The sequence below is a fragment of the Anguilla rostrata genome, chromosome 13 (genome assembly GCF_018555375.3).
Source record: "Anguilla rostrata isolate EN2019 chromosome 13, ASM1855537v3, whole genome shotgun sequence".
In the NCBI taxonomy this organism is placed as follows: Eukaryota; Metazoa; Chordata; class Actinopteri; order Anguilliformes; family Anguillidae; genus Anguilla; species Anguilla rostrata.
Window position 1 is genome coordinate 41,990,502 of NC_057945.1, and position 26,185 is coordinate 42,016,686.

Below are 26,185 nucleotides of genomic sequence, written 5' to 3' on the forward strand. Positions count from 1 at the left end.
CGAAGACGAGCCGGAACAAAACTCCTCTGCTTGTACACGACCGACAGGTTTGCGTTACACTCCAGTCTCCACCAGAAAAATGGGTGCATTTAAAAACGAGTGGATAACGCTTAGTCCCCGTTGCATTTATATTAATTAAAATACTGCTCGTGGCTTCAGCTAAAATCATGTTTCTGTGATGTTAAAACCGGCCCCGCACATAAACACGATAACGCCTGTATTCAAAACTGCCGCCATCAATCCAGGTACTCCACTTTTCAGGGTGCAGTCACTGCCCTCGTCCTGTACGGAATCACAGCGCCTATGTTGCGTCATAACGTTCGCGCGTGGCCCTTTTGTTTGCGCGAGAGTTGAGATAGAAAGGTAGAACGCTCACCAGCAAGCACACCTGATTTTATTATGCTGGGTGCCAGATTAATTTTTTTAAATAAATTAAAAGACCAACATTATTTTCCTGCTTTCCCACTGCACCCAGTCCCATTTGAGATTTGATTCTGCCAGAAAGGTAATTCACTTTCTTCCAGGAGACGTATTTCAGCCCAGATGCAGCCGAGGGAACAGGATTCATTTGAGGAGACTGGGCAGGTGAAAGTTTTTGCGTAATGTAGACAGTGCACTATGAATGACTGTCCAATCACATGGTCACAGCATTGTATCCACAGTGGGGTTGTCCTTTATGCTTCATCAAAAAGCAGGTTTGGACCTCACAAGCTCCTGGTGTTCAAGAGAGAAGAGAGCACAACTTATTGGTGCTGTATGTTTGAGCTGCTGTAGGATCTTCAACTCAACGCAAACATACTGCTGCCTGCAAAACAAATTAATGATAAAAGCAAAAATGAAAACAAAAATACGCATCACCTTAAAACCCAATTATGAAAACAGGGATTCAACCACAAAGGGTGTTGTAACATTGAGTCAGAGAGGCCTCACAGAGAGTTGCACGGATCAGCAGAGTGTCTGTGAGTCTGAAGGGCCTCCCTCACAGAGAGCTGCACAGATCAGCAGAGTGTCTGTGAGTGTGACAGGGCCTCCCTCACAGAGAGCTGCACAGATCAGCAGAGTGTCTGTGAGTGTGACAGGGCCTCCCTCACGGAGAGCTGCACAGATCAGCAGAGTGTCTGTGAGTCTGAAGGGCCTCCCTCACAGAGAGCTGCACAGATCAGCAGAGTGTCTGTGAGTCTGAAGGGCCTCCCTCACAGAGAGCTGCACAGATCAGCAGAGTGTCTGTGAGTCTGAAGGGCCTCCCTCACAGAGAGCTGCACAGATCAGCAGAGTGTCTGTGAGTCTGAAGGGCCTCCCTCACAGAGAGCTGCACAGATCAGCAGAGTGTCTGTGAGTCTGAAGGGCCTCCCTCACAGAGAGCTGCACAGATCAGCAGAGTGTCTGTGAGTCTGAAGGGCCTCCCTCACAGAGAGCTGCACAGGTCAGCAGAGTGTCTGTGAGTGTGGCAGGGCCTCCCTCACAGAGAGCTGCACAGGTCAGCAGAGTGTCTGTGAGTGTGACAGGGCCTCCCTCACAGAGAGCTGCACAGATCAGCAGAGTGTCTGTGAGTCTTCATGGCTGTGACATGCAGTCCTTTATGCAAAAAAATCAGAATATCACAAATACACTACCAGCAATATATAACGTATTTGTCTATGTAGTAAGCAGTGGCATAAGTTCACTTTCTTTCTCTGTTATGAATATGAATCTATTCAATAATATGAATTGCCCAAAGGCTTTATGGGGTAAAACTAATGACAACCTGTGCCAGCTATCCTATCAAAAATAGTTTTCACTATGTAAATATGAATGCTTCAAAAACTCTTTCAAATGATGAAACTATAATTACACCAAAAATCTAACATGAAACAATGATGTACTGTGATAGTGCCACCAAATTATTTTCATGAAAATTATTGTGTTGGAGTAATTAATTTGCTAGACTGAAAGGTGTCACAGCAAAGACTGCCCTCCTGTGGCCAGGGGATGCAGTTGCAGCTGTAGGTGAGGTGGGCTTCTGCATTCACACTTATCTTTTGAGAAGTAAAACCAAAAGGGAGATTCTGTATTTAAGACTTTAAAGGCTGAGGTAAAAAATAAAAACCCACACAAGCAAATACGCATACATTTCTTGTTTTAAATTTATTTTTATTGATTCAGATATAACCCAACCAGCATATTTTAAGTTACAAAAGTAAGAAAACTAAGTCTGGACTGTCTTGGCACATTTTCAAAAATCCTTCCTACAATCACTTTCTTTCCAATCCATATATAGATGTTTTAATTCTGAAATGTTTTCAATATTTTACACATGATACTTAGAATGTTTAAAAATAAACTAAATAAATTAGACAAGTCATAAATAGAATGTGTCTGTCAGTGGTACCAGAACAAGCAAGTTTCTAAAATCAGGTTATTAGGTAAAAGAGGAGATGTAAGGTACTGTGTAACTGTGTGGAAAGCTGTGCTGTACAAAAGTCTGCTCATATTTATCAATCATTTATTTCTCTTATAATACAATTATGAATTCCCTAATATTTACAGAAGTCAGTTTATTTCATATTCAGGATAAAGCACTTAAGGGGAGACTGCTCCTGCTTAATAATTGTGTGCCCATGTTGCTTTTTTCTTGTTTATAAACTTTACAAACTTCTAGAAATGCGTTATACGAAATGGCTCTTTTTCAAGGCAGTCTGGTTCAGTCTGTGTCACCATGGCAACATTTGTACCAGACCTCACTGAATCTTTGGTGCAGCTGAATTTGTATGGCTTTTTGATTGGCCAGATTGCTTTCTGAGATACAGTACATTTCTTTTCAATGTGTCAGGGAAGGAGGGAAGGGCCACTGAAGAAAGCCGCCCAAACAGTGCAGATAAACAACATTCATCCCTAACCAGCGCCCTCTGCTGGGCAAGCAACAGACACACATTCATCCCTAATCACCTAACCAGCACCCTCCGCAGGTTCAAGGGTTAAACGCTTATCATCTGAAATAAGGAAAATACCCTGAAGAGAATTTTTAAATGGATAGTTAAGGTACACCATTTCAGTAACACAAAAAAATAATATCAAGTAATCCAACAGCAGTTATTCAGTCATATTTGGAAAACAAATTATAAAAATCTGTGTACAATTCATCGTCAAATTAAAGTTGATTTAATTTTCACAAGTTAAAAAACCAGTAAATAGTTGTACTGACTGGGTACAATGGAGCAGTGGGTACGAAAGTGCAGTTAAATTTTATGCAGTGGCAGAGCAGTTGCAAAGGATTTATTCTGATGTTTAACCTGGTATTTGCAATGAAACATTATGGAAACTACAGAACACAAAGCCAAACAGCTTTGATGGATGGCGAGAGGATGCGTTCCAAACCTTCCCATGAGCACCATGTTCCCTTCTACAGCACTGATCCCAGAACAGTACCCAGCCATTAGAATTCAGCATGGAGAGTTCTGATCAGGGATGAGCCTCAATGAGCTTTTGAACACTGCAGGAATGAGGCCTGCACTTTGTTTTAATAAGCATCATAACTGTGTAGCTGGGAAGCTGGAAGCCATGTTCAGTTTGGGCCCATTTCAGAATGATGACAGCGGAACAGATGCCCCTTACACACTGGGGATTATCTCGCCGTCCGCAGTCATCCACACAGACTGCAGGGTTAGGAGTGCTTCTGGAGAGAGGCTGGTGAGGGACGGGCTGAGAATGCCCTCATTCATACATTCAGTTTTCTCTGTGCTACAGTAATATTGTGGTTTGTTACATCGGGGTAACAGGTGTCAATTGATCAATTGTAGAATCCAACTTTCCCTTTCTCTATTTGCGCTGGCCTGAAGGCGCCCCCTTCAGTGTGCCAGTGACACTGCAGTTAACGCATGCGCAACGCACACATTCCCTAACCATTTGTCAGTTTCAGTAACAGTCCCTGCATACCTTAATACAGCATTAAACAGTCATAATCACTGTAATACAGTAATGTGCTAACAAAAAACAGTCTTCAGCAACATGCATCACAAGTATCATTGAACAGATTCACAAACATCACAAGGATGTGTACAATGTCTGTGCGATAAAACAGGTAAAACAGGTAAAAGGCCTCCCCTCTGCACAGGGAGAACTGAAAGTCATTAAAGGCATAGGTTTCCTCAGTACTGCTATTGGAACGGCGCCCCCTAGTGGGACGGCAGTACAATAGCTCTATATTATTGCCTCTGTACACATCATGTCTGTACAATCTCTGACTCGGCAGATGGAGAGATGATCTGCTCTCTGGTCAGGAATAAAATCCCTGCATAGGCACAGAGGAGGCACAGGCACAGGCACAGACAGAGGAGACCTCTTGTCTGGTTACAGCACAAGGACTTTAAGTACAGAGCTCCTCTCAGCTCTGTAAAGGTAACAAACAGAAGAATTTTTTTAAAAAATAGAAAAAATATATATTTAGATGTTTACATATGTATAAAACAGATTGCTTGTGAACCCACCCACAATTTCCTTTGACCAAATATTCCCTTTTACCATTCTGCCCCTCCCTCCGTAAACCCCTCCCCCCTAATTCCCTGCTCTCTAAACCCCCACCCCCCCCACTCGGTCCCAGTTCCTGGTTTGTCTCTTATTTTACCACACAGAAAGAGCTGAAAATTAATAGACAGGCTCCTGCCCCCTATTATCTGCCCCCGACCCCCACCCGGTCCCCCCTGCCCCCACCCTCTTCCAGGCCCTACCCCCACCCTCTCCCCAGGCCCCATACCCCACCCTCTCCCCCTGGCCCCTCTTCTGCCCCCCTGCCCCCAGTGTCAATCAGTAGTGTGAACATGCATGTTCTGATTCAGCTCCATCAGCGCTTTCTGTCGTTAGAGAAGGCCCTGTCTGCGGCCCCCCTCCCCCCAGCTCTGGAGCAGTGTGGCATGGGGGCGGGGTTAGGCTGTGATGGGCGGAGCATAGGGACAGGGTTAGGATGTGATGGGCGGAGCAGTGTGGCATGGGGGTGGGGTTAGGCTGTGATGGGCGGAGCATAGGGACAGGGTTAGGCTATGATGGGAGGAGCAGTTTGGCCTGTGGGCGAGGTTAGGCTGTGACAGGCGGAGCCGGTGAGTGGGCGGGGCCTATGATTGGGCGAGGCCAGTGAGTGGGCAGGGCTTCACAGCGGGGAGTCTTCTCGCAGGTTCTCCGCCTCCGGCAGTTTCGCCACGGGTGACTGGCGGAACCCGGCGGAGATCTCGTCAAATGTTCGGCCCTTCGTCTCTGGCACTTTGAAGAAGGTGAAGATGAAGAAGCAGAGGAGGAGAACGATGAAGATGATGAAGACGTAGGCGTCACATAATTTCTGAGGAAGAATGAGAGAAAGGAGGATGAAGAGCGTGGGAACACACGACCCCGCCGTCTGTTTTACAGCCTTTTATCTTCACTTCCTGCTGGACAGAAAACTCCAAAAAACTGAACACACATCTTACTGTAACTTTAACACCTCTGCACTCTCAAACTTGTTCCTGTATTAAAATTAAATAAACAAATAAATAAAAGCAACACCAATAACACATCTCATGTACAAGGACACATTCTGCACATTTAACTAAAACGTGTTTTTGCATGGCAAAGAAAAGAAGGCTGGCTATCCAGCCATCTCTTATAAGATACAGATTACATGTCAATGTACATCACTTACTTTATTTAATTTGCGTGAGTTCTGAATTGAAGTTAGTGTTATTTTGCCGTTGAAACATGAAAGCCAGCTGTAGAGTGGTTTCCTAAATCATGAGCTTCTCTCATTTCACATCCTGTTCGGTTCGAAGTGTTTTCCAGTAAGCCTGCTCATCCACCAGCACCCCCTCCCAGCTATATAACCCCCTCCCAGCTGCTCATACATGCACTATTAGCATGTTCATACCAGCACTATAAGCATGCTCACACATGCACTATTAGCATGTTCATACCAGCACTATAAGCATGCTCACACATGCACTATTAGCATGTTCATACCAGCACTATTAGCATGTTCATACCAGCACTATAAGCATGCTCACACATGCACTATTAGCATGTTCATACCAGCACTATAAGCATGCTCACACATGCACTATTAGCATGTTCATACCAGCACTATAAGCATGCTCACACATGCACTATTAGCATGTTCATACCAGCACTATAAGCATGCTCACACATGCACTATTAGCATGTTCATACCAGCACTATAAGCATGCTCACACATGCACTATTAGCATGTTCATACCAGCACTATAAGCATGCTCATACATGCACTATTAGCATGTTCATACCAGCACTATAAGCATGTTCATACATGCACTATAAGCATGTTCATACATGCACTATTAGCATGTTCATACCAGCACTATAAGCATGTTCATACATGCACTATAAGCATGTTCATACATGCACTATTAGCATGTTCATACCAGCACTATAAGCATGCTCACACATGCACTATTAGCATGTTCATACCAGCACTATAAGCATGCTCACACATGCACTATTAGCATGTTCATACCAGCACTATAAGCATGCTCATACATGCACTATTAGCATGTTCATACCAGCACTATAAGCATGTCATACATGCACTATAGCATGTTCATACAGCACTATTAAGCATGTTCATACCATGCACTATAGCATGTCAACATGCACTATTAGCATGTTCATACCAGCACTATAAGCATGCTCATACATGCACTATTAGCATGTTCATACCAGCACTATAAGCATGTTCATACCAGCACTATAAGCATGCTCATACATGCACTATTAGCATGTTCATACCAGCACTATAAGCATGTTCATACCAGCACTATAAGCATGTTCATACATGCACTATTAGCATGTTCATACCAGCACTATAAGCATATTCATACATGCGCTATGTGCATGCTGTGGAGTTTCCCTGGGTATTAATGTGTACTCTGAGATGGGGCTGCAGCTGCGCTCACACTCACCTCCACAAGCGGGAAGCACATGCCCACGATGAAGTTGGCGGTCCAGTTGGAGAAGCCGGCCACGGCGATGGCGGAGGGCCGCGGGCCCTGACTGAACAGCTCGGCCACGATGAACCAGGGGATGGGGCCCGGCCCGATCTCGAAGAAGGCCACGAAGCTGAAGATGGCCACGATGCTGACGTAGGACATCCATTTCACCTTCTCCTGTGGACCAGAAGAGCACAGTTTTACCCACAGTTTCCTTCTCCTCATCCTCCCATAATCCTTTGCTCTGCCACTAAGGCCCACTGAGACCCTCTTGCCACCACGAAAACTGAAAAGAATTAAATGGTAAATAAATAAAAGGGTCATATTTGGAATGAGTTCCCCCGGCTTCCTGGCTGAGCAGCCAGGGCAGGAGAGGACGTACCAGCAGGGCGAGAGCAATGGTCATCATCACCGCCGAACCCGCCATTCCCAGCAAGCCAATGAGGTGGAGGGACCTGCGGCCAGCACGCTCTACGATGAAGAGCTGCAAGGAGAGAGAGAGAGAGAGAGAGAGAGAGAGAGAGAGAGAGAGAGAAGTTAACAGCACACTCTACGATGAAGAGCTGCAAGGAGAGAGAGAGAGAGAGAGAGAGAGAGAGAAGTTAACAGCACACTCTACGATGAAGAGCTGCAAGGAGAGAGAGAGAGAGAGAGAGAGAGAGAGAGGTTAACTGCACGCTCTACAGTAAGTTTAACCTGACAGGCCCACTTATACTCACAGACACCACGGTGAAGGCCGTGTTGACCACACCAGTTCCAATGGTGGCATAGACTGGCTGGGCCACTCCTGCTTTCGTAAAGATTCTGGTGGAGTAGTAGAAGACCTGCAGAACGGGGACATCGAGGACTATTAGAGTCTGTACACAGTATACAGGAGTATAGTATGTGTACAGTGTGTGTGTGTGTGTGTGTGTATAGTGTGTGAGTGTGTGTGTATGGTCAGTATGTATAGTGTGTGTGAGGGTGTGTGTGTGGTTAGCATGTATGGTGAGTGTATGGTGAGTATGTATAATGTGTGTGTACGGTTAGTGTAGTAGGGGGCGACATAGCTCAGGAGGTAAGACCGGTTGTCTGGCAGTTGGAGGGTTGCCGGTTCGATCCCCCACCCTGGGTGTGTCGAAGTGTCCCTGAGCAAGATACTTAACCCCTAATTGCTCTCAGTGAGCTGATTGGTACCTTGCATGGCAGCCTTTCACCGTTGGTGTGTGAGTGTGTGTGTAAATGGGTGAATGAGAGGCATCAATTGTTAAGCGCTATATAAAAGCAGTCCATTTACCATTTAGTGTGTATGGTGAGTATGTATAGTGTGTGTGTAGGGTGCGTGAGTGTGTGTGTGTGTGTGTGTGTACGGTTAGCGTGTGTGGTTAGCGTGTATGGTGAGTATGTATAGTGAGTGTGCATGGTTAGCGTGTATGGTGAGTATGTATAGTGTGTGTGCACGGTTAGCGTGTGCGGTTAGCGTGCATGGTGTGTGTATACTGAGTGTGTATGATGTGTATAGTGTGCATACGGTTAGCATGTATGGTGAGTATGATGTGTGTGTGTGTGTGTGCGTTTAGCATATGCGGTTAGCGTGTATGGTGTGTGTACGGTTAGCGTGTATGGTGAGTATGTATAGTGAGTGTGTACGGTTAGCATGTGCAGTTAGGGTGTATGGTGTGTGTATATTGAGTGTGTATGGTGAGTATGATGTGTGTGTGTGTGTGCGGTTAGCAGCACACTCACGGCGTTGATGCCGGACAGCTGCTGGGACAGCTGCAGCATGACGGCGATGAGGAGCGGTTGGCGGTACAGCGGCGAGCGGAAGAGCTCCGGAATGGTGACCTTCTTCTCACGCATCATCTGCCTGCTCTCCTCCTTCATCTCCTGCATGTCCGCGCTCACGTCCGCCACCCCACGCAGCTTCTTCAGCACTGAGGGAACATGGCCACTGTTAGCGTCCACAGCTAGTGTTCACAGCCACTGTTAGCAACCATAGCTAGTGTCCACAGCCACTGTTAGCATCCATAGCTAGTGTCCACAGCCACTGTTAGCATCCATAGCTAGTGTCCACAGCCACTGTTAGCGTCCATAGCTAGTGTCATAGTCACTGTTAGCGTCCACAGCTAGTGTCATAGTCACTGTTAGCGTCCACAGCTAGTGTCCACAGCCACTGTTAGCAACCATAGCTAGTGTCCACAGCCACTGTTAGCGTCCACAGCTAGTGTCCATAGTCACTGTTAGCATCCACAGCTAATGTCATAGTCACTGTTAGCGTCCACAGCCACTGTTAGCGTCCATAGCTAGTGTCCACAGCCCATGTTAGCATCCACAGGTAGTGTCCACAGTCAGAGTGCATCCACCGCTAGTGTCTACAGCCACAGTGTGTCCACAGCTAGTGTCTACAGCCACAGTTAGCGTTCACAGTTAGTGTTCACAGTCACAGTTAGTGTCCACAGCTAGTCCCCACAGTTGGGGTGGGGTGCTGCATGTTGGGGTAGGGTGTTGGGGCGAAGCGCTGCGTGTTGGGGTGGGGTGTTGGGGAGCTGCGTGTTGGGGTAGGGTGTTGGAGCAGGGTGTTGGGGCAGGGTGCAGTGTGTTGGGGCGGGGCGCTGCGTGTTGTGGTGGGGTGTTGGGGCACTGCGAGTTGGGGTGGGGTGTTGGAGCAGGGTGTTGGGGCGAGGTGCAGTGTGTTGGGGCGGGGCGCTGCATGTTGGGGTGGTGTGTTGGGGCAAGGTGTTGGGGCATGGTGTTGGAGCGGGGTGCTGTGTGTTGGGGTGGGGTGTTGGGGCGGGGCGCTGAGTGTTGGGGTGTGGCGCCGTGTGTAGTGGTGGGGTGTTTGGCGCTATGTGTTGGGGCAGGGCACAGCGTGTTGGGGTGCGGTGTTGGGGCGGGGCTCACCGCTCTTGGCCTGGCTCTCCTGGTTGCGGATGATGAGCAGGAAGCGGGGGCTCTCGGGGCAGAAGGGCAGGAGAGCGCACTGCACCAAGGCCGGGACAAAGGTGAACCCCAGGAGCAGCGGCCAGAGGGTGGGGCTCCCCATGATGGACTCCATGCCCAATATCTGCAGGGGCACAGAGAGGAGCATCAGCACCTCCCCAAAGCATCACCTCCCCTTACAAGGACCGCCACACACAGCACCCCCACACACAACCCTCACACACAGCACCCCACACACAGCATCCCACACACAACCCCCACACACAGCACCCCCACACACAACCCTCACACACAGCACCCCACACACAGCATCCCACACACAACCCCCACACACAGCATCCCACACACAACCCCCACACACAGCACCCCCACACACAACCCCACACAGCATCCCACACACAACCCCACACACAGCATCCCACACACAACCCCCACACACAGCACCCCACACACAACCCCCACACACAGCATCCCACACACAACCCCCACGCACAACCACCACACACAGCATCCCACACACACAACTCTCACACACAGCACCCCACACACATCCCCCACACACAGCATCCCACACACAACCCCCACACACAGCATCCCACACACAACCCTCACACACAGCATCCCACACACAACCCCCACACACAGCACCTCCACACACAACCACCACACACAGCATCCCACACACAACCCCCACACACAGCATCCCACACACAACCCCCACACACATCATCCCACACACAACCACCACACACAGCATCCCACACACACAACCCTTACACACAGCACCCCACATACATCCCCCACACACAGCATCCACACACACAACCACCACACACAGCATCCCACACACACAACCCTCACACACAGCATCCCACACACAACCCTCACACACAGCATCCCACACACACAACCCTCACACACAGCACCCCACATACATCCCCCACACACAGCATCCCACACACAACCACCACACACAGTATCCCACACACAACCCTCACACACAGCACCCCACACACATCCCCCACACACAACCCTCACACACAGCATCCCACACACAACCCTCACACACAGCACCCCACACACAACCCCCACTTACATGGTGCTACTGCAGCTCCTATGTGCTACACATATAATATTTATGTAGACAAATTTAAAACAACCGGCGGCCCTCTCAGTGAGAACTGCACTAAGACGCTGTGAGGTCCTTTCAAGGGGAATTGCACTTTATAACACTTCTGCTTCTCATGACTGATATTGTCCTTCTAATGAATGCGTTGCCCTTCATTTTTCGATTAGTTATTTCATTTTAAATGTCTAACGTTAGAAACAAAAACCTATTTTTTTTACCGCAAGTCCACATAGTAGTACGGTTTCCGGTTTTTGGTTTCCAGTTTTTTCTTCTTCTTCCATTTTGTTCCGCGGCAAAATCGAGAAGAAGCAAAGCAAAACATTCCGTTAACTTAGCGTTGAAATCGAACAAACTAATGTCTGCAAGCTTTTGTTTGATGCGATATCGGTGTAATAATGAGGTGCATTGTACCCGGTTGTTATAAACTTGCCCTGGTTAAACTTGCCTTGAAAGCACATTTTCAGTTTTCCACGCGATGCAACCTTGTGCCAGACATGGCTGGATGTGATCAGACACCCCAACATATCAGCCGAAGAAGTTCGTAAACGGGGACTAATGCAGCGACCACTTTGAAGCCACCGACTACCAAGGCGACCGTCTGAAGCCTGGAGCTGTACCCACCGTTTTCCCATCATTGGTCGAACCGCTCGAGGTAGGTACTAAGCGGGCTGGCTAACACTATCGTGTCTGTGATACATAGGATGTCTACGGTAACAGTTAGACAGCTTGCTGACTGTTATTATAGGGTTGCCACCATCCATTTATTTTGCCCTCAGACATTTTCTGTTTCGCTAGCTAGTAGTAATACAACACTATTTCTACAACCAACCTGTCTGTGATACATAGGATGTCTACCACCAGTTGCCGTTTGTCCTGGGGATAGCCTGTGCTTCCTCAATCTCAGCCCGCTCCTGACTCGCTCTCGCACTCGCACGATCAGCCTGCAAATTAGCCAGCTCTTCTTCTGTGTATTCCGGCTCGAACCGATAGGGCACAACAATCTCATGTTCATAAACAAAATCTCCTTCGTCCACAGACATTTTCGGTTTCGCTAGCTAGTAGTCATACAACACTACGACCAACCTAACGTTATTGTCTGCAGGTACGCCCACATCAGAAGTCGCGCAATGATATGCATCCTCGAGTTCGACACTAAATTGGCCGGGTCTACTTCCTGCATTTGTAAAGGAAAACAACAAAACAGTGTAAAATATTATCATAATGAAATAACTAATTGAAAAATGAAGGGCGACACATTCATTAGAAGGACAATATCAGTCATGAGAAGCAGAAGTGTTATAAAGTGTAATTCCCCTTTACGCAAAGCAAACAGTGTACCAGTGTAACTATGGAGACCCCAGGAAACCCTGGTAAAAAACCAGTCCCTGTTCGACCCCCCCCGGTACCTGAGCAAATAAGATCCCGAGAACGACGCCCAGCTGGTGAAGGGTGCCCATAGCTCCTCTAAGGGCGGTGGGCGAGATCTCGCCCACATACATGGGCACAAAGCCGGTGGACAGGCCGGAGTAGAGTCCAACGATGAAGCGGCCGATGATCAGCATCTCCCAAGACGCGGCCATTTTGGAGAAGCCCATGAGAGCAGCAGCAACGAAGGCCAGCACGTTGGCCATGAGCATGGAGTACTTCCTGTAGGGGGAGAGCACGTTAGCCATGAGCATGGAGTACTTCCTGTAGGGGGAGAGCACGTTAGCCATGAGCATGGAGTACTTCCTGCGGGGGGAGAGCACGTTAGCCATGAGCATGGAGTACTTCCTGCGGGGGGAGAGCGCGTTAGCCATGAGCATGGAGTACTTCCTGTAGGGGGAGAGCACGTTAGCCATGAGCATGGAGTACTTCCTGTAGGGGGAGGGAGAAAGAGACCGTGTGCACACACACGCACTCTGAAATGCACATAAATACGCACACACACGTACTCTCAAATGCACGTACACACACACGCATGCATGCACTTTCAAATGCACGTATACACACATCCACACGTGCACACATGCATACACACTCAAACTATCAAAAGCACATACATGCACACACATGCATGCACACATGTACCAGTCCACAGTTAAATTCTGACCTTCCAAAGCGATTGACAAAGAGCCCGACGGAGAAAGACCCGAAGATGCCTCCGATGGAGAAGATGGCGACGGACAGGGACCACAGGGTGGTGAGGGAGTTTTCGGAGATCTTTTCATTGTAGCGGTCGAACCAGGTCTCATTCATGAATTCTTCAATAATCTACCGAGGGGAACAGAGAGAGTAAATACTCACTCAGGAGACTCAGGAGTCTCAACACGTCTCTCGCTTTATTACACTTCTCAGATTATTCCAGCAGGGGGAAACATCCACCATGTCTCTGAAGCAGGAAGTGGTAAATTGGAAGCATCTCTTGCTTGGCCACCAGATGGCAGCAGAGGTCACTTAGGAGTTTTGGAGAGGAGGAAGCAGGCATTGGAGGAGGCCCCGCCCCCATGACTCAGCAGTGTCAACAAATGCTCATCGCTGCTATGGACACAAATTAGCCCTGCCCCCCAACGCTCACTGAGGAATGTGCTATCTCTACCCTTGTCTCAAGCCAGGGTTATGTCTCTTATCTCTCTGCCCAGGCAGGTGACAGAGCCAATCCCTTCCAGTCATCCAGGGAAACAGCAGCGATGGCTGCAGCCAGACACCTGCCGGACCCTCTCAGTGGTACCTCACCCTGCAGCTCATTTACCAGCTCCAAACAGCCTGGGTGGCACTTGGGGTAATCACCCCCGTCTATTTCTGAAGGATGTTTATACTGCATACAACACTGCACTCAATACAAAGACCCAACTTCTGCACAACCACAAAGAATGAAAGTGTTCCTGTGCATTAACATCCAAACATCAAGCAACAAATAAGCTTGTGAAACGCTAATGAACAGAGCCAAGGGACTGTGTGTGAAATGAAGCTGAGGGACTGTGTGTGGAATGAAGCTGAGGGACTGTGTGTGGAATGAAGCTGAGGGACTGTGTGTGGAATGAAGCTGAGGGACTGTGTGTGGAATGAAGCTGAGGGACTGTGTGTGGAATGGAGCTGAGGGACTGTGTGTGGAATGGAGCTGAGGGACTGAGTGTGGAATGGAGCTGAGGGACTGTGTGTGGAATGAAGCTGAGGGACTGTGTGTGGAATGAAGCTGAGGGGACTGTGTGTGGAATGAAGCTGAGGCCGTGTGATAATGTTGGACCTTGGTGCTGGCAGGCGGGCCCCTGCTGGGTACAGAGTATCCAGTCTCGGGCCGTTCCAGGTGCAGATGGAGCGCTGGTGTTTCCGAGCCCACGAGAGAGCACTAATCTAATCAGCGTGTTGCTGTATACAGCAGGGTCTCCCTCACTCTTATCAACCCCCTGGACCCTGCATCAGGGTGTGAGAGAGGATCAGTGTGTGTGACTGATCAGGGTGTGAGAGAGGGTCAGTGTGTGTGACTGATCAGGGTGTGAGACTGATCAGGGTGTGAGAGAGAATCAGTGTGACTGATCAGGGTGTAAGAGAGGATCAGTGTGTGTGACTGATCAGGGTGTGAGACTGATCAGGGTGTGAGAGAGAATCAGTGTGTGACTGATCAGGGTGTAAGAGAGGATCAGTGTGTGAGAGAGGATCAGTGTGTGTGACTGATCAGGGTGTGAGAGAGGGTCAGTGTGTGTGACTGATCAGGGTGTGAGACTGATCAGGGTGTGAGAGAGAATCAGTGTGTGACTGATCAGGGTGTAAGAGAGGATCAGTGTGTGAGAGAGGATCAGTGTGTGTGACTGATCAGGGTGTGAGACTGATCAGGGTGTGAGTGAGAATCAGTGTGTGACTGATCAGGGTGTGAGAGAGGATCAGTGTGTGTGATTGATCAGTGTTTGAGAGAGGATCAGTGTGTGTGACTGATCAGGGTGTGAGAGAGGATCAGTGTGTGACTGATCGGGGTGTGAGAGACCCCTCAAATCTTTACTTGCTCACCGATTGGGGTGCGTTGATAACTCCTGTGTTGTATCCAAACTGCAGGGACCCAATCACAGCCACACCCACCGCCATCACCAGGGGACCCGTCACTTTCTGAAAAGGGAAAGAGAAACATTTTCAGGGACTGTCAGTGGTGTTACCAAAAGCACATCCAGTATTACAAAACTCGCCATTACACACAAACTGCGATTTTATCATGGATGCGCTGGGCATTTTATCTCTCCTTTGGACATTATCATCTTTTATACAGCCATAAACATATGCTCAGACTGATACTTCCTTATTCATCCTCACTGGTCTGGAGCAGCTTCATATTGCACAGGTCCCCAGGACTGGCTGATTTCCCAGAGTTCCCCCTGTTAACTCCAATCCAGATTGATCTGCTTTCCACTTCAGTGCCCCACACACGGAGTATCGTACAGAATACACTAAAGGTGGACTCATCGCTGCCATAAAAACAATTCCACAACTTGATTCTAAGTTTAAGTGCATCTCTTTGTACTCGTCTTATCCGATGCTGTTCTGCTGTGTCTCAGCGGCATTGCAAATGAGGGTCTCTTCCTCAGTGCGTCGCGGTTTAAAGGAAGGTTTAAACCTGGCAGGTTACTCCCTGACCTCAGGTCACCCTTTCTGTTCTGATCTGATCTCTGGAGCAGACTCCTCCCCCTTCTGCACAAACAGGCTGGTTTAGCACCATTTGTGAGGGTGGAGAAGACACCTTTGACAACAGAGAGAAAAACTAGGGCAGGAAAGTTCTCCGCTTAACAAAATCCCGGTTCCAAACGAGGGGTTTAGCATGTTTATCTCCAAACCTTGAGCAGTGCAGCAGTTCTAGAATAAAGGATTATCACTGAAGAGCAGGATGGATTTACGTAAAGGAAACATTTTCTTTGTATTGCCATACTGTATGAAGCAGACAGACAGGACACTACACACAGAGACCAGGACATTACACGCAGAGACAGGAGACGACACACAGAGACAGGAGACAACACACAGAGACAGGACATTACACACAGAGACCAGGACATTACACACAGAGACCAGGACACTACACACAGAGACCAGGACACTACACACAGAGACCAGGACACTACATGCAGAGACAGGACACTACACACAGAGACCAGGACACTACACACAGAGACCAGGACATTACACACAGAGACCAGGACATTACACACAGAGACCAGGACATTACACACAGAGACCAGGACACTACACACAGAGACCAGGACACTACACGCAGAGACCAGGACACTACACACAGAGACAGGACACTACACACAGAGACCAGGACATTACACACAGAGACCAGGACATTACACACAGAGACCAGGACATTACACACAGAGACCAGGACACTACACACAGAGACCAGGACACTACACGCAGAGACCAGGACACTACACGCAGAGACCAGGACACTACACACAGAGACCAGGACACTACACACAGAGACAGGACACTACACACAGAGACCAGGACATTACACACAGAGACCAGGACACTACATGCAGAGACAGGACACTACACACAGAGACCAGGACACTACACACAGAGACCAGGGGCTGAAGCCATAAAGCACACACACGGACGAGGGAATGAGGGGTTTGTGCGTGTGTGTGAGAGAGAAAGTGTGTGTGTGTGTGTGTGTGTGTGCGTGTGTACATGTGTGTGTGTGTGTGTGAGAGAAAGTGTGTGTGAGTGTGTGTGAGAAAGAGTGTATGTTTATGTGTCTGTGTGTGTGTGTGTGAGAGAGAGAGAGTGTGTATGTCTGTGCGTGTGTGAGTGTGTGTGAGAGAGAGAGAGAGTGTGTGTGTGTGAGACTATATCTGGAACTCAAACTGAGTTTACCTAGAAATTCGTTTCACATTCCAAAATCTCTTCTTGAGAACATTTGTATAAAAGCGGCTCTCCTTAAAAAAGAGATCAGCAGTGATTCACTCTGTTCCCTCCCGCCTGTGTGTGGGGGGGGGGTGGGGGGCACGTGCTGACGTATCTGGGTCTCTCAGGAAATGTGGCTTCAAGAATTTCTACAACAAACTCTGTTGATGGATTACTTGCAAGCATACACATGCACACACGCACGCAAGCACACACATATACACACACACACACACGCAAGCACACACACCTTACTATACAGTAAACTCACATCTGCCTTTTAATCTCAGTTGTAGTAGAATTACCCAAGATGAGGTAAAAACAGAACACACATGTGCAGTGAGCTAACTGCACAAGATTGAGATGTAGTGATATCATCACCAATGGTTTGTGTCTTCGGTTTGATGTTTATTTAGGACCAAACCTGAAAAACATTTCCTGTGCAACATTCCTGACCTCTAATCAAAATCCTTTTAAAAGCCACCGTATAAAGTCAGGGCATGTTGTACTAGTGAGGAAAATAACGTAAATCCTGGTGTGAAATGCTGTGCTGCTCAGGGATATGTTCCATGAGGAGGGCGTGGGATTCTAACAGCCCCGTGGGTGTAAGGGGGAGTCTGGAGTGTTTCGGGAAGAAGTCCATTTCGGCGCACAAATATGGCTGTTCAAGATCTCCATCTGGGTGGTACTGCGAGGTTCATGAAAGCTCACTGAAAGCTCCACCCCTGTTCTCTTCCATGCCACAGAGCAGCCAATCAGGGTCAGGCAATGTGAGGTCGTTGGGTTCACACTGGGCTGTTTAACCAGATCCATAACAGGATGTGAGTGCTGTGGGTAGTGCTCTTAAAGGCACCTCACGCCCCTACAGTCTGCACTATAAAAACTCAATAACCCGACAATCTGCACTATAAACCTACACAGCCCGACAGTCTACACTATACATACATGGAAACAAAAAACGTGTATATGCCAATTATACTTTCATCAGGATAAACCTATTCCTCTAAAAATGGTCAAAGTGATGATGACAAAATTATTACAATTTCAGGAAAAAATGACAACCCATCCTATTAACTGTAACATGCTAACAACTGAAAAGCAGAGTGAGACAGAACAGTGTTTAAAATGTATCATGTAAAGCCTGCCTTGTCGGAGAAGCGCAGGGTGAACTGTAAACACAAACTGTGTGCTCTGGGGGGTAGATCACACGAGCCAAGAGGCCACACGCCTGAGGAATGACTGCAACATGTGTGCAGCACTGAAAGACTGCTCTGTGACACCTTTACCTTTAACCTAAATACACACACAGATACACACACACACACATGCACACACACACGCACGCACACACACACACACACACACACAGACGCAAACGTACACACACACACGCACGCACACACACACACACACGCACGCACACACACACACACACAGACGCAAACGTACACCACCAACCACGCACACACACACACACACACGCACACACACACACACACACAGACGCAACGACACACACACACGCACGCACACACACACACACACGCACGCACACAACGCAAACGTACACACACACACACACACACACGCACGCACACAGACGCAAACGTACACACACACGCACACACACACGCATGCACGCACACACACATACACACACACACACGCACACACACACGCAAGCACACAGACACACACAGCACGCACACAGACGCAAACGTACACCACACGCACGCACACACACATACACACACACACAGACGCAAACGTGCGCACGCACACACACACGCAAGCACACAGACACACACACACACACACGGACACAATATGCACGCACACACACACACAGACGCAAACGTACACACACACACGCACGCACACAGACAGACACACACACACACGCGCGCGTACACGGACGGACACACACACACATACACACACACACGCACGCACGCACACACACACACACACACACACAGACGCAAACGTACACACGCACACACACGCAAGCACACGCAAGCACACAGACACACACACACACACACATACACGGACACACACGCACGCACACACACACAGACGCAAACGTACACACACACACGCACGCACACAGACACACACACACACGCGCACGCACACAGACACACACACACACGCGCGCGTACACGGACGGACACACACACACATACACACACACACACACACGCACGCACACACACACACACACACACAGACGCAAACGTACACACACACACACACACACGCAAGCACACGCAAGCACACAGACACACACACACACACACATACACGGACACACACGCACGCACACACACACAGACGCAAACGTACACACACACACGTACACACACGCACACAGACACACACACACACACGCGCGTACACGGACACACACGCACACATACACACACACACACAGACGCAAACGTACACACACACACACGCACACAGACACACACACACACACGGACACACGCACACAGACGCAAACGTACACACACACATGCACACACACACACACACGCACACAGACACACACACACACGTACACGGACACACACGCACACACACACAGACGCAAACGTACACACACACAGATACACACACGCACGCATGCACACACACACGCACGCACACACACACATGCGCGCACACACACACACACACAGACGCAAATGTACACACACACACGCACGCAAACAGACACACACACACACGTACACGGACACACACGCACACACACACACACAGACGCAAACGTACACACACATGCACACACGTACACGGACACACACGCACACACAGACACACACACACACAGACGCAAACAGATACACACACGCACACACAGACGCAAACGTACACACACACGCACGCACACAAACGCAAACGTACACACACACACACGCACACACGGACACGCACGCACACACGGACACACACACACAAACGGACACGCACACACACGGACACGGACACGCACACGGACACACTCGGACACGGACACACTCTATTTAACACGCTTTTATGTTTTGGCTGAAAGCAGCTAGTAAATGACTGTGCTGTAAATCGTCAGTGACCTGCTGCACATCATTCAGGATCAGGACACAGTCCTGAGTGCTCATCTCCTTCTGAGACAGCAGGAAGCAGGAAGTGAGGACGGCAGGAAGCCGGAAGTGAGAACCGCAGGAAGTGGGAAGTGAGGACAGCAGGAAGTAAGGACAGTGGGAAGTGAGGACAGGGTTTGATGCGCTCATGATGCAGACCAGAGGAATGGATCATGGGGAATGAGAAAGCACTTTCACACACTGCAGCGCACCGCTGCAAGTCATAATGACTGTGCAGTATTAGAGGGAATAAAGCCAACTCTGCGCACTGGGGATGACACCGATAAATTAAACCTCCTAACTACTTTAAATGATTCATTAGTCACAATCAATTCACAGGGCCCATAAGAAGAGCCTACTTTGGGCAGATGCCTGGGAATCAGTGATGAACACACTTCCACTGAAAGAGGCCTGAGGCCTGAGGATGTATGTCATCGGCCACAAACGCTCACTGAAGCAGTTCAGGCAGAATCAGACGCATGATGCAATCTGACCCCTCAAATGGCTCCCATAGACCTCCTATCAAACCTTTCTACACATTACATCTACACAAGTTTCCCTACATTACATCTACACAAGTTTCCCTACATTACATTTACACAAGTTTCCCTACATTACATCTACACAAGTTTCCCTACATTACATTTACACAAGTTTCCCTACATTACATTTACACAAGTTTCCCTACATTACATTTACAGGACATTTACACATTCAGCAGATTCCGGACGTCCACAGAGAGACTTACACTCTTTAGATTTATGCCCTTTCTGCAGCTGGGTGTTTATGGAAGCAGTTCAGGTGAAGCACCTTGCTCTAGAGTATAACCGCAGCGCCTTGGTCTAGAGTACAACTGCAGAGCCTTGGTCTAGAGTATAACTGCAGCGCCTTGCTCTAGAGTATAACTGCAGCGCCTTGCTCAAGAGTATAACTATAGAGTATAAGCCGGGTGTGCAGATTCTTCCTGTACAACATCCGGAGAATCCGCCCCTTTCTCACCACCTACTCAACCCAACTCCTGGTCCAAGCAATGGTACTATCCCACCTGGACTACTGCAACTCTCTTCTGGCTGGTCTACCGGCATCTGCCATCAGACCCCTGCAACTCATCCAGAATGTTGCAGCTCGTCTGGTCTTCAACCTTCCCAGACACTCCCACGTCACTCCCCTGTTCACTACCCTCCACTGGCTGCCTGTTATGGCTTGCATCAAATTCAAAACATTGGTCCTAGCATACCAGGCAGTCAAGGGTTCAGCCCCAGCATACCTCCACAAGATTTTCAAACCCTACACGCCAGCTAGACCCCTCCGTTCCACTACCTCAGGGCGCCTGGCACCTCCCCCCCTCTCCACACTTGCGCTTCCCGGTCACGTCTCCTGTCTGTTCTGGCTCCACGATGGTGGAATGACCTTCCCGTGGAGGTCAGAACAGCTGAGACCCTGACCACCTTCAAACGACGACTGAAGACTCACCTCTTCAGGCTGCACCTCTTCCCATCCCTCCCTACCTCCCTGTAGTCTCTAATTGTCTATGTTAGCTTAGGGTTGTAGCTAGGTAAGCTGTTTATCTTAGTTGCTTGTATTATTGATTGTATTATTTGCTTAGACTTAGTAGCTTGTATTATTTGCTTAGACTGCTTTGTTGCTGCTTTTATTTGTGTTAATCAGACTAACCTGCAGGGTTCAAGCTAAACTACGCGGTCGTTTGCTGCACTTGGAACTGTACTTCCCTCTAGGGTTTCCAGCGCACATGTTCCTGGTTACGGTTATACACTTTGTTGTACGTCACTCTGGATAAGAGCGTCTGCCAAAAGCCTGTAATGTAATGTAATTGTAATGTAACTGCAGCGCCTTGCTCTAGAGTATAACTGCAGCGCCTTGCTCTAGAGTATATCTGCAGCACCTTGCTCTAGAGTATAACTGCAGCGCCTTGCTCTAGATTATAACTGCAGCACCTTGCTCTAGAGTATAACTGCAGAGCCTTGTTCTAGAGTATAATTGCAGCGCCTTGCTCTAGAGTATAACTGCAGCCCTTGCTCTTACGCCTCTAGTATTATAACTGCAGCACCTTGCTCTAGAGTATAACTGCAGAGCCTTGCTCTAGAGTATAACTGCAGCGCCTTGCTCTAGAGTATAACTGCAGCGCCTTGCTCTAGAGTATAACTGCAGCGCCTTGCTCTAGAGTATAACTGCAGCGCCTTGCTCTAGAGTATAACTGCAGCGCCTTGCTCTAGAGTATAACTGCAGCGCCTTGCTCTAGAGTATAACTGCAGCACCTTGCTCTAGAATATAACTGCAGCGCCTTGCTCTAGAGTATAACTGCAGCGCCTTGCTCTAGAGTATAACTGCAGTGCCTTGCTCTGGAGTATAACTGCAGCGCCTTGCTCTGGAGTATAACTTATTTGGCTAAGACTAATTTATGGTATTGAAATATGAATATAATAAAATGTATAGATGTATAAATGTTGCTTTATTTAACTAATTCATTATTTTAAAACAGATTTCAGGAAAGAGTAAAGCGAGTAGGGAACAGTTATTCTGGGGCACAGCTATAACTGAATTAAAAGTGGTCTGGAGCGGATCCCTTCTGCATGTATAATAACTACTACCTGCCAACCTCACCTGGAGCAATTATAGTTGTTTCCAGGCAACTATGGCCACCCAGGCTGTCCGCTCATTGCACGAAATACAAGTACACAGAATCTCAAAGGGAAACAAAGTTAGAACCATGCACACACACACACACACACACACGCACGCACACACATGCAAACATACACACACACACAAACATACACACGCACACAGACACACACACACACAAACATACACACGCACACAGACACACACATCTCAGAGCAGGACCTGAGGCCCCCTCCCCCTGCTGGCCGGTTAAGCATACGGCAGGTTTCAGTTCTGGGCCAATGGCGCTGGAGAAGGAAGGGTGCATTTGAGCAGAGGAGGGGAGACGATGGGGCAGGGCATTCAGCCAATACAATTAAAGCAGTGGCATAAGACAAGAACACAAACTGCTGCTTAGTTTGAGCTTTAAATCACATGAGCAAATTTACATAAGGAAGTGTCTTCCTTCTTTTTTAAAGAAATGAAAAGCTCATGACACATATTCAGCCAGTACCCAACAATCAATATGTACCGCAATGACTATCAGTGCTCTTGCCTCACCCACATAATCACACACCATCACACACCTACTAAACACACACACGCACACACACAGACATGCACCCACATACACACACACGCACGCACACACATGCAAACATACAGACACATACGCACACACACACACACAGACATGCACCCACATACACACACACGCACGCACACACATGCAAACATACAGACACAGACACTCAGACACACGCACACACATACATATACACACACTCATATACACACCTACTAAAAACACACACATACATATACACACACACACATGCACACACACAAACACAGACACTCAGACATACAAACACACTGAAACTGGAACAATCCATTAATTTGCAAACATAAGAAGCAGCTAACCCGCTGTCCAAGCCATATTTCTTTTTATTGTACTACTATGCAAACTCTAACCTGGCTGCTAAGTTATTGAGTCTTACCAAAGGTTTGCATCTTGCAGTGAACCCTCTAAGCTAATGCTGGTGTAGTCCTATCTTTATTTTAATCTTTGACTCACCACTACTACATCCTGGATTATTCTTGATCTGTTCAATAGTTGAAAAGGTGTTTTCTTTGCAACTAAAAGTATTCTTCAGTAATCTACTACAGTGGTCTTCCAAGGTCTACCAGGACATTCGCTACTGGTGAACTCACCAGTGCATTATTTTTTTTTATAATCAAACAGTCGATTTTGACAGACCCAAGGTTTTGACTGTGTCTCTGATCAACGTATTCAGATTTTAAAGCTTCATGATGGCCTGCTTTACTGGCAGTGATACTTGGTTGGTCCTCATGTTGAGAGACAACAACAGGTTCCAAATGCAAATGGCACACATAGAATCAACTCCACTCTTTTGACATAGACACATGCAGCTGGCCAAGACATAGCTGAACAGGCAACTGTCCAAATACGTTTGGTCCCCTAACATGAGGAAACTATGTAAAACGGGCTGTAATTCCTACATGGTTCACTTGATATGGATGTAAATGCCCAAATTAAAGCTGACAGTCACTTTAAGCTCATATTCATTGTTTCATACCAGCCAGGGGGCTTTGCTGGGCAACGGTGTTGGATGCTGGAGGGAGGGAGCATGTAAGAGGCTAGCTCGATAGCACGAGGATAACGTGAGTCACAATTCAGAGGAAGGAGCCGTGTGTAATGAGAGAATCAGTGGAAACGCCAGCCATGCTAAACAGCAACAAAGTCACGTCTGCAAGGGCCTCCACAGCATCTCTCTCTCTCTCTCTCTCTCTCTCTCTCTCTCTCTCTCTCTCTCTCTCTCTCTCTCTTCTCTCTCTCTCTCTCTCTCTCTCTCTCTCTCTCTCTCTCTCTCTCTCTCTCTCTCTCTCTCTCTCTCTCTCTCTCTCTCTCTCTCTCTCTCTCTCTCTCTCTCTCTCTCTCTCTCTCTCTCTCTCTCTCTCTCTCTCTCTCTCTCTCTCTCTCTCTCTCTCTCTCTCTCTCATATATATATATATATATATAGGACATTTTGGGAATTTCTGAGACAGACTTTTCTGAAGTACGCAGACCGGTTCTTCGGATACTATGGAAACCAGTTTGAGAACCTGATACGAACTGGCAGACACAGAAAAATGAGCCAGACAAACCAGGAAACCAAAAGCTTTTACCTGCATACCGTCAGAAATATCATACCGACACATTATACCAACAGTGATTTCCCTTGAGGCTTATATTTAAGACTTAATTTGACTGGTCTTCAAGTTAGAATCTCTCAGTTCTTTGTGTTATACCTGCAGCAGTCTTATCTTACTGAAGAAAGCCATTGCCATACACCACAGCTACTTCTGTTGTACTTTTTCTACAGGTTATAGAACTTTTTATCACACCCAGCACAACAACCAAAACCATTCAAACAGTAATATTAATAGCTATAGACGGAACCTTAAATATTTATTTTGTTATTAAGGTTTTAACTTTCGCATTTAACAATGATCCAGTACAGAGGGAGGCGGTCATGAAACCTAAATCCCAAGACACTAACATTGTAAACTGGATTGTGTGCGTGCGTGTGTACACATATATAGGCTACTGCACGTGTATACGTGTGTGTATGGATCTTTTTATGTTTTTTAAAGCAATTTGTGTAAGTCCGGAATGTTTGCTAAATAGCAGTCAGCTACTGTAAACACGTAAACACTTTAAAACATAGGTACATGTACAATAAAACATAGCCTAATTCAATTAATATTTTCCAAGAAAATAATGTTAGTATAGTCCTGTCAAGTCACTGTATGTACTAGAGCGTTAGTATTCTCTCATTGTACTATTCTTAACTTTTTTAAATTATTATTATTTTTACTTTTAGGCTAATCGGCTGCCTAAGTCACGCCATCGGAAGCACGTACACCAGGATTCATGAGGCTCTGACTCGACTGGAGTGCGTACAGCATATTTATTCTTAGCAGACAGCGGAAATCCCAGAGCGAGTCCGGCCAGTACCGAAGATGACGAAAACGATCAATAGTAGGCTACTGCAAAATGGCTGTTTTAAGTTTTCATCTGGCGTCAATGTTGAAACAGTTATGGTTACCGGGTAGTTGGCCAGTTTCCATAACTGAATAGCCCACTTCAGTTGTTGTTATTAAACCAGTCTAACCACATTTCAAGAACTAGCCGTGGGTCTGACACCATGCGTCACAATAGTCACATACGCAAATCATTGACCTGCTTCGCAAAAAATATGTAATGTTACCTTGCTGTCTGAATCCATATTGGCCAGGGTTTGGCCTCAGCGTGTGTAAAACGAAAGGAAGGACCCCCTTTTTCTTCTTCACCGAAGCAATACGTTTAGATTATAGGTGGCTACGATGTCTTTAAAAGTAAAGTCCACAGTTCGCCGCGTATTTCATAACTTTGCTCTCTTTACTGTAGAATCCTCGCCGGTTGTCAGTCGAAAGTAGAATTTACTTTTTCCGTTTCAACTATTTCTGTTCACTGTTACATCTGGATTCTCAAAGATTGTTCTAGGGGGAAA

General features: G+C 47.6%; 1 protein-coding gene across 1 annotated transcript; it reads right to left on the reverse strand.

Moving 5' to 3' along the window:
- Positions 1-5,083: 5,083 nt before the first annotated feature.
- LOC135237782 (solute carrier family 2, facilitated glucose transporter member 1-like) lies at positions 5,084-26,185 on the reverse strand. The gene is made up of 10 exons (XM_064305221.1): positions 25,904-26,185; positions 14,992-15,087; positions 13,100-13,260; positions 12,414-12,654; positions 9,840-10,002; positions 8,685-8,872; positions 7,679-7,783; positions 7,342-7,443; positions 6,933-7,136; positions 5,084-5,305 (listed from the first exon to the last, which is right to left on the reverse strand). Exons 1-10 carry the CDS (start codon positions 25,919-25,921, stop codon positions 5,120-5,122), a joined length of 1,464 nt encoding a protein of 487 aa, XP_064161291.1. The 5' UTR covers positions 25,922-26,185; the 3' UTR covers positions 5,084-5,119.

Excerpts from the sequence above, each read along its gene's own strand:
- LOC135237782 (XM_064305221.1), bottom strand. Across the intron at positions 10,003-12,413 it reads TCGGGATCTTATTTGCTCAG|ATATTGGGCATGGAGTCCAT; the intron begins GTACCGGGGGGG and ends GTGCCCCTGCAG. Across the intron at positions 7,137-7,341 it reads CCATTGCTCTCGCCCTGCTG|GAGAAGGTGAAATGGATGTC; the intron begins GTACGTCCTCTC and ends TCTGGTCCACAG.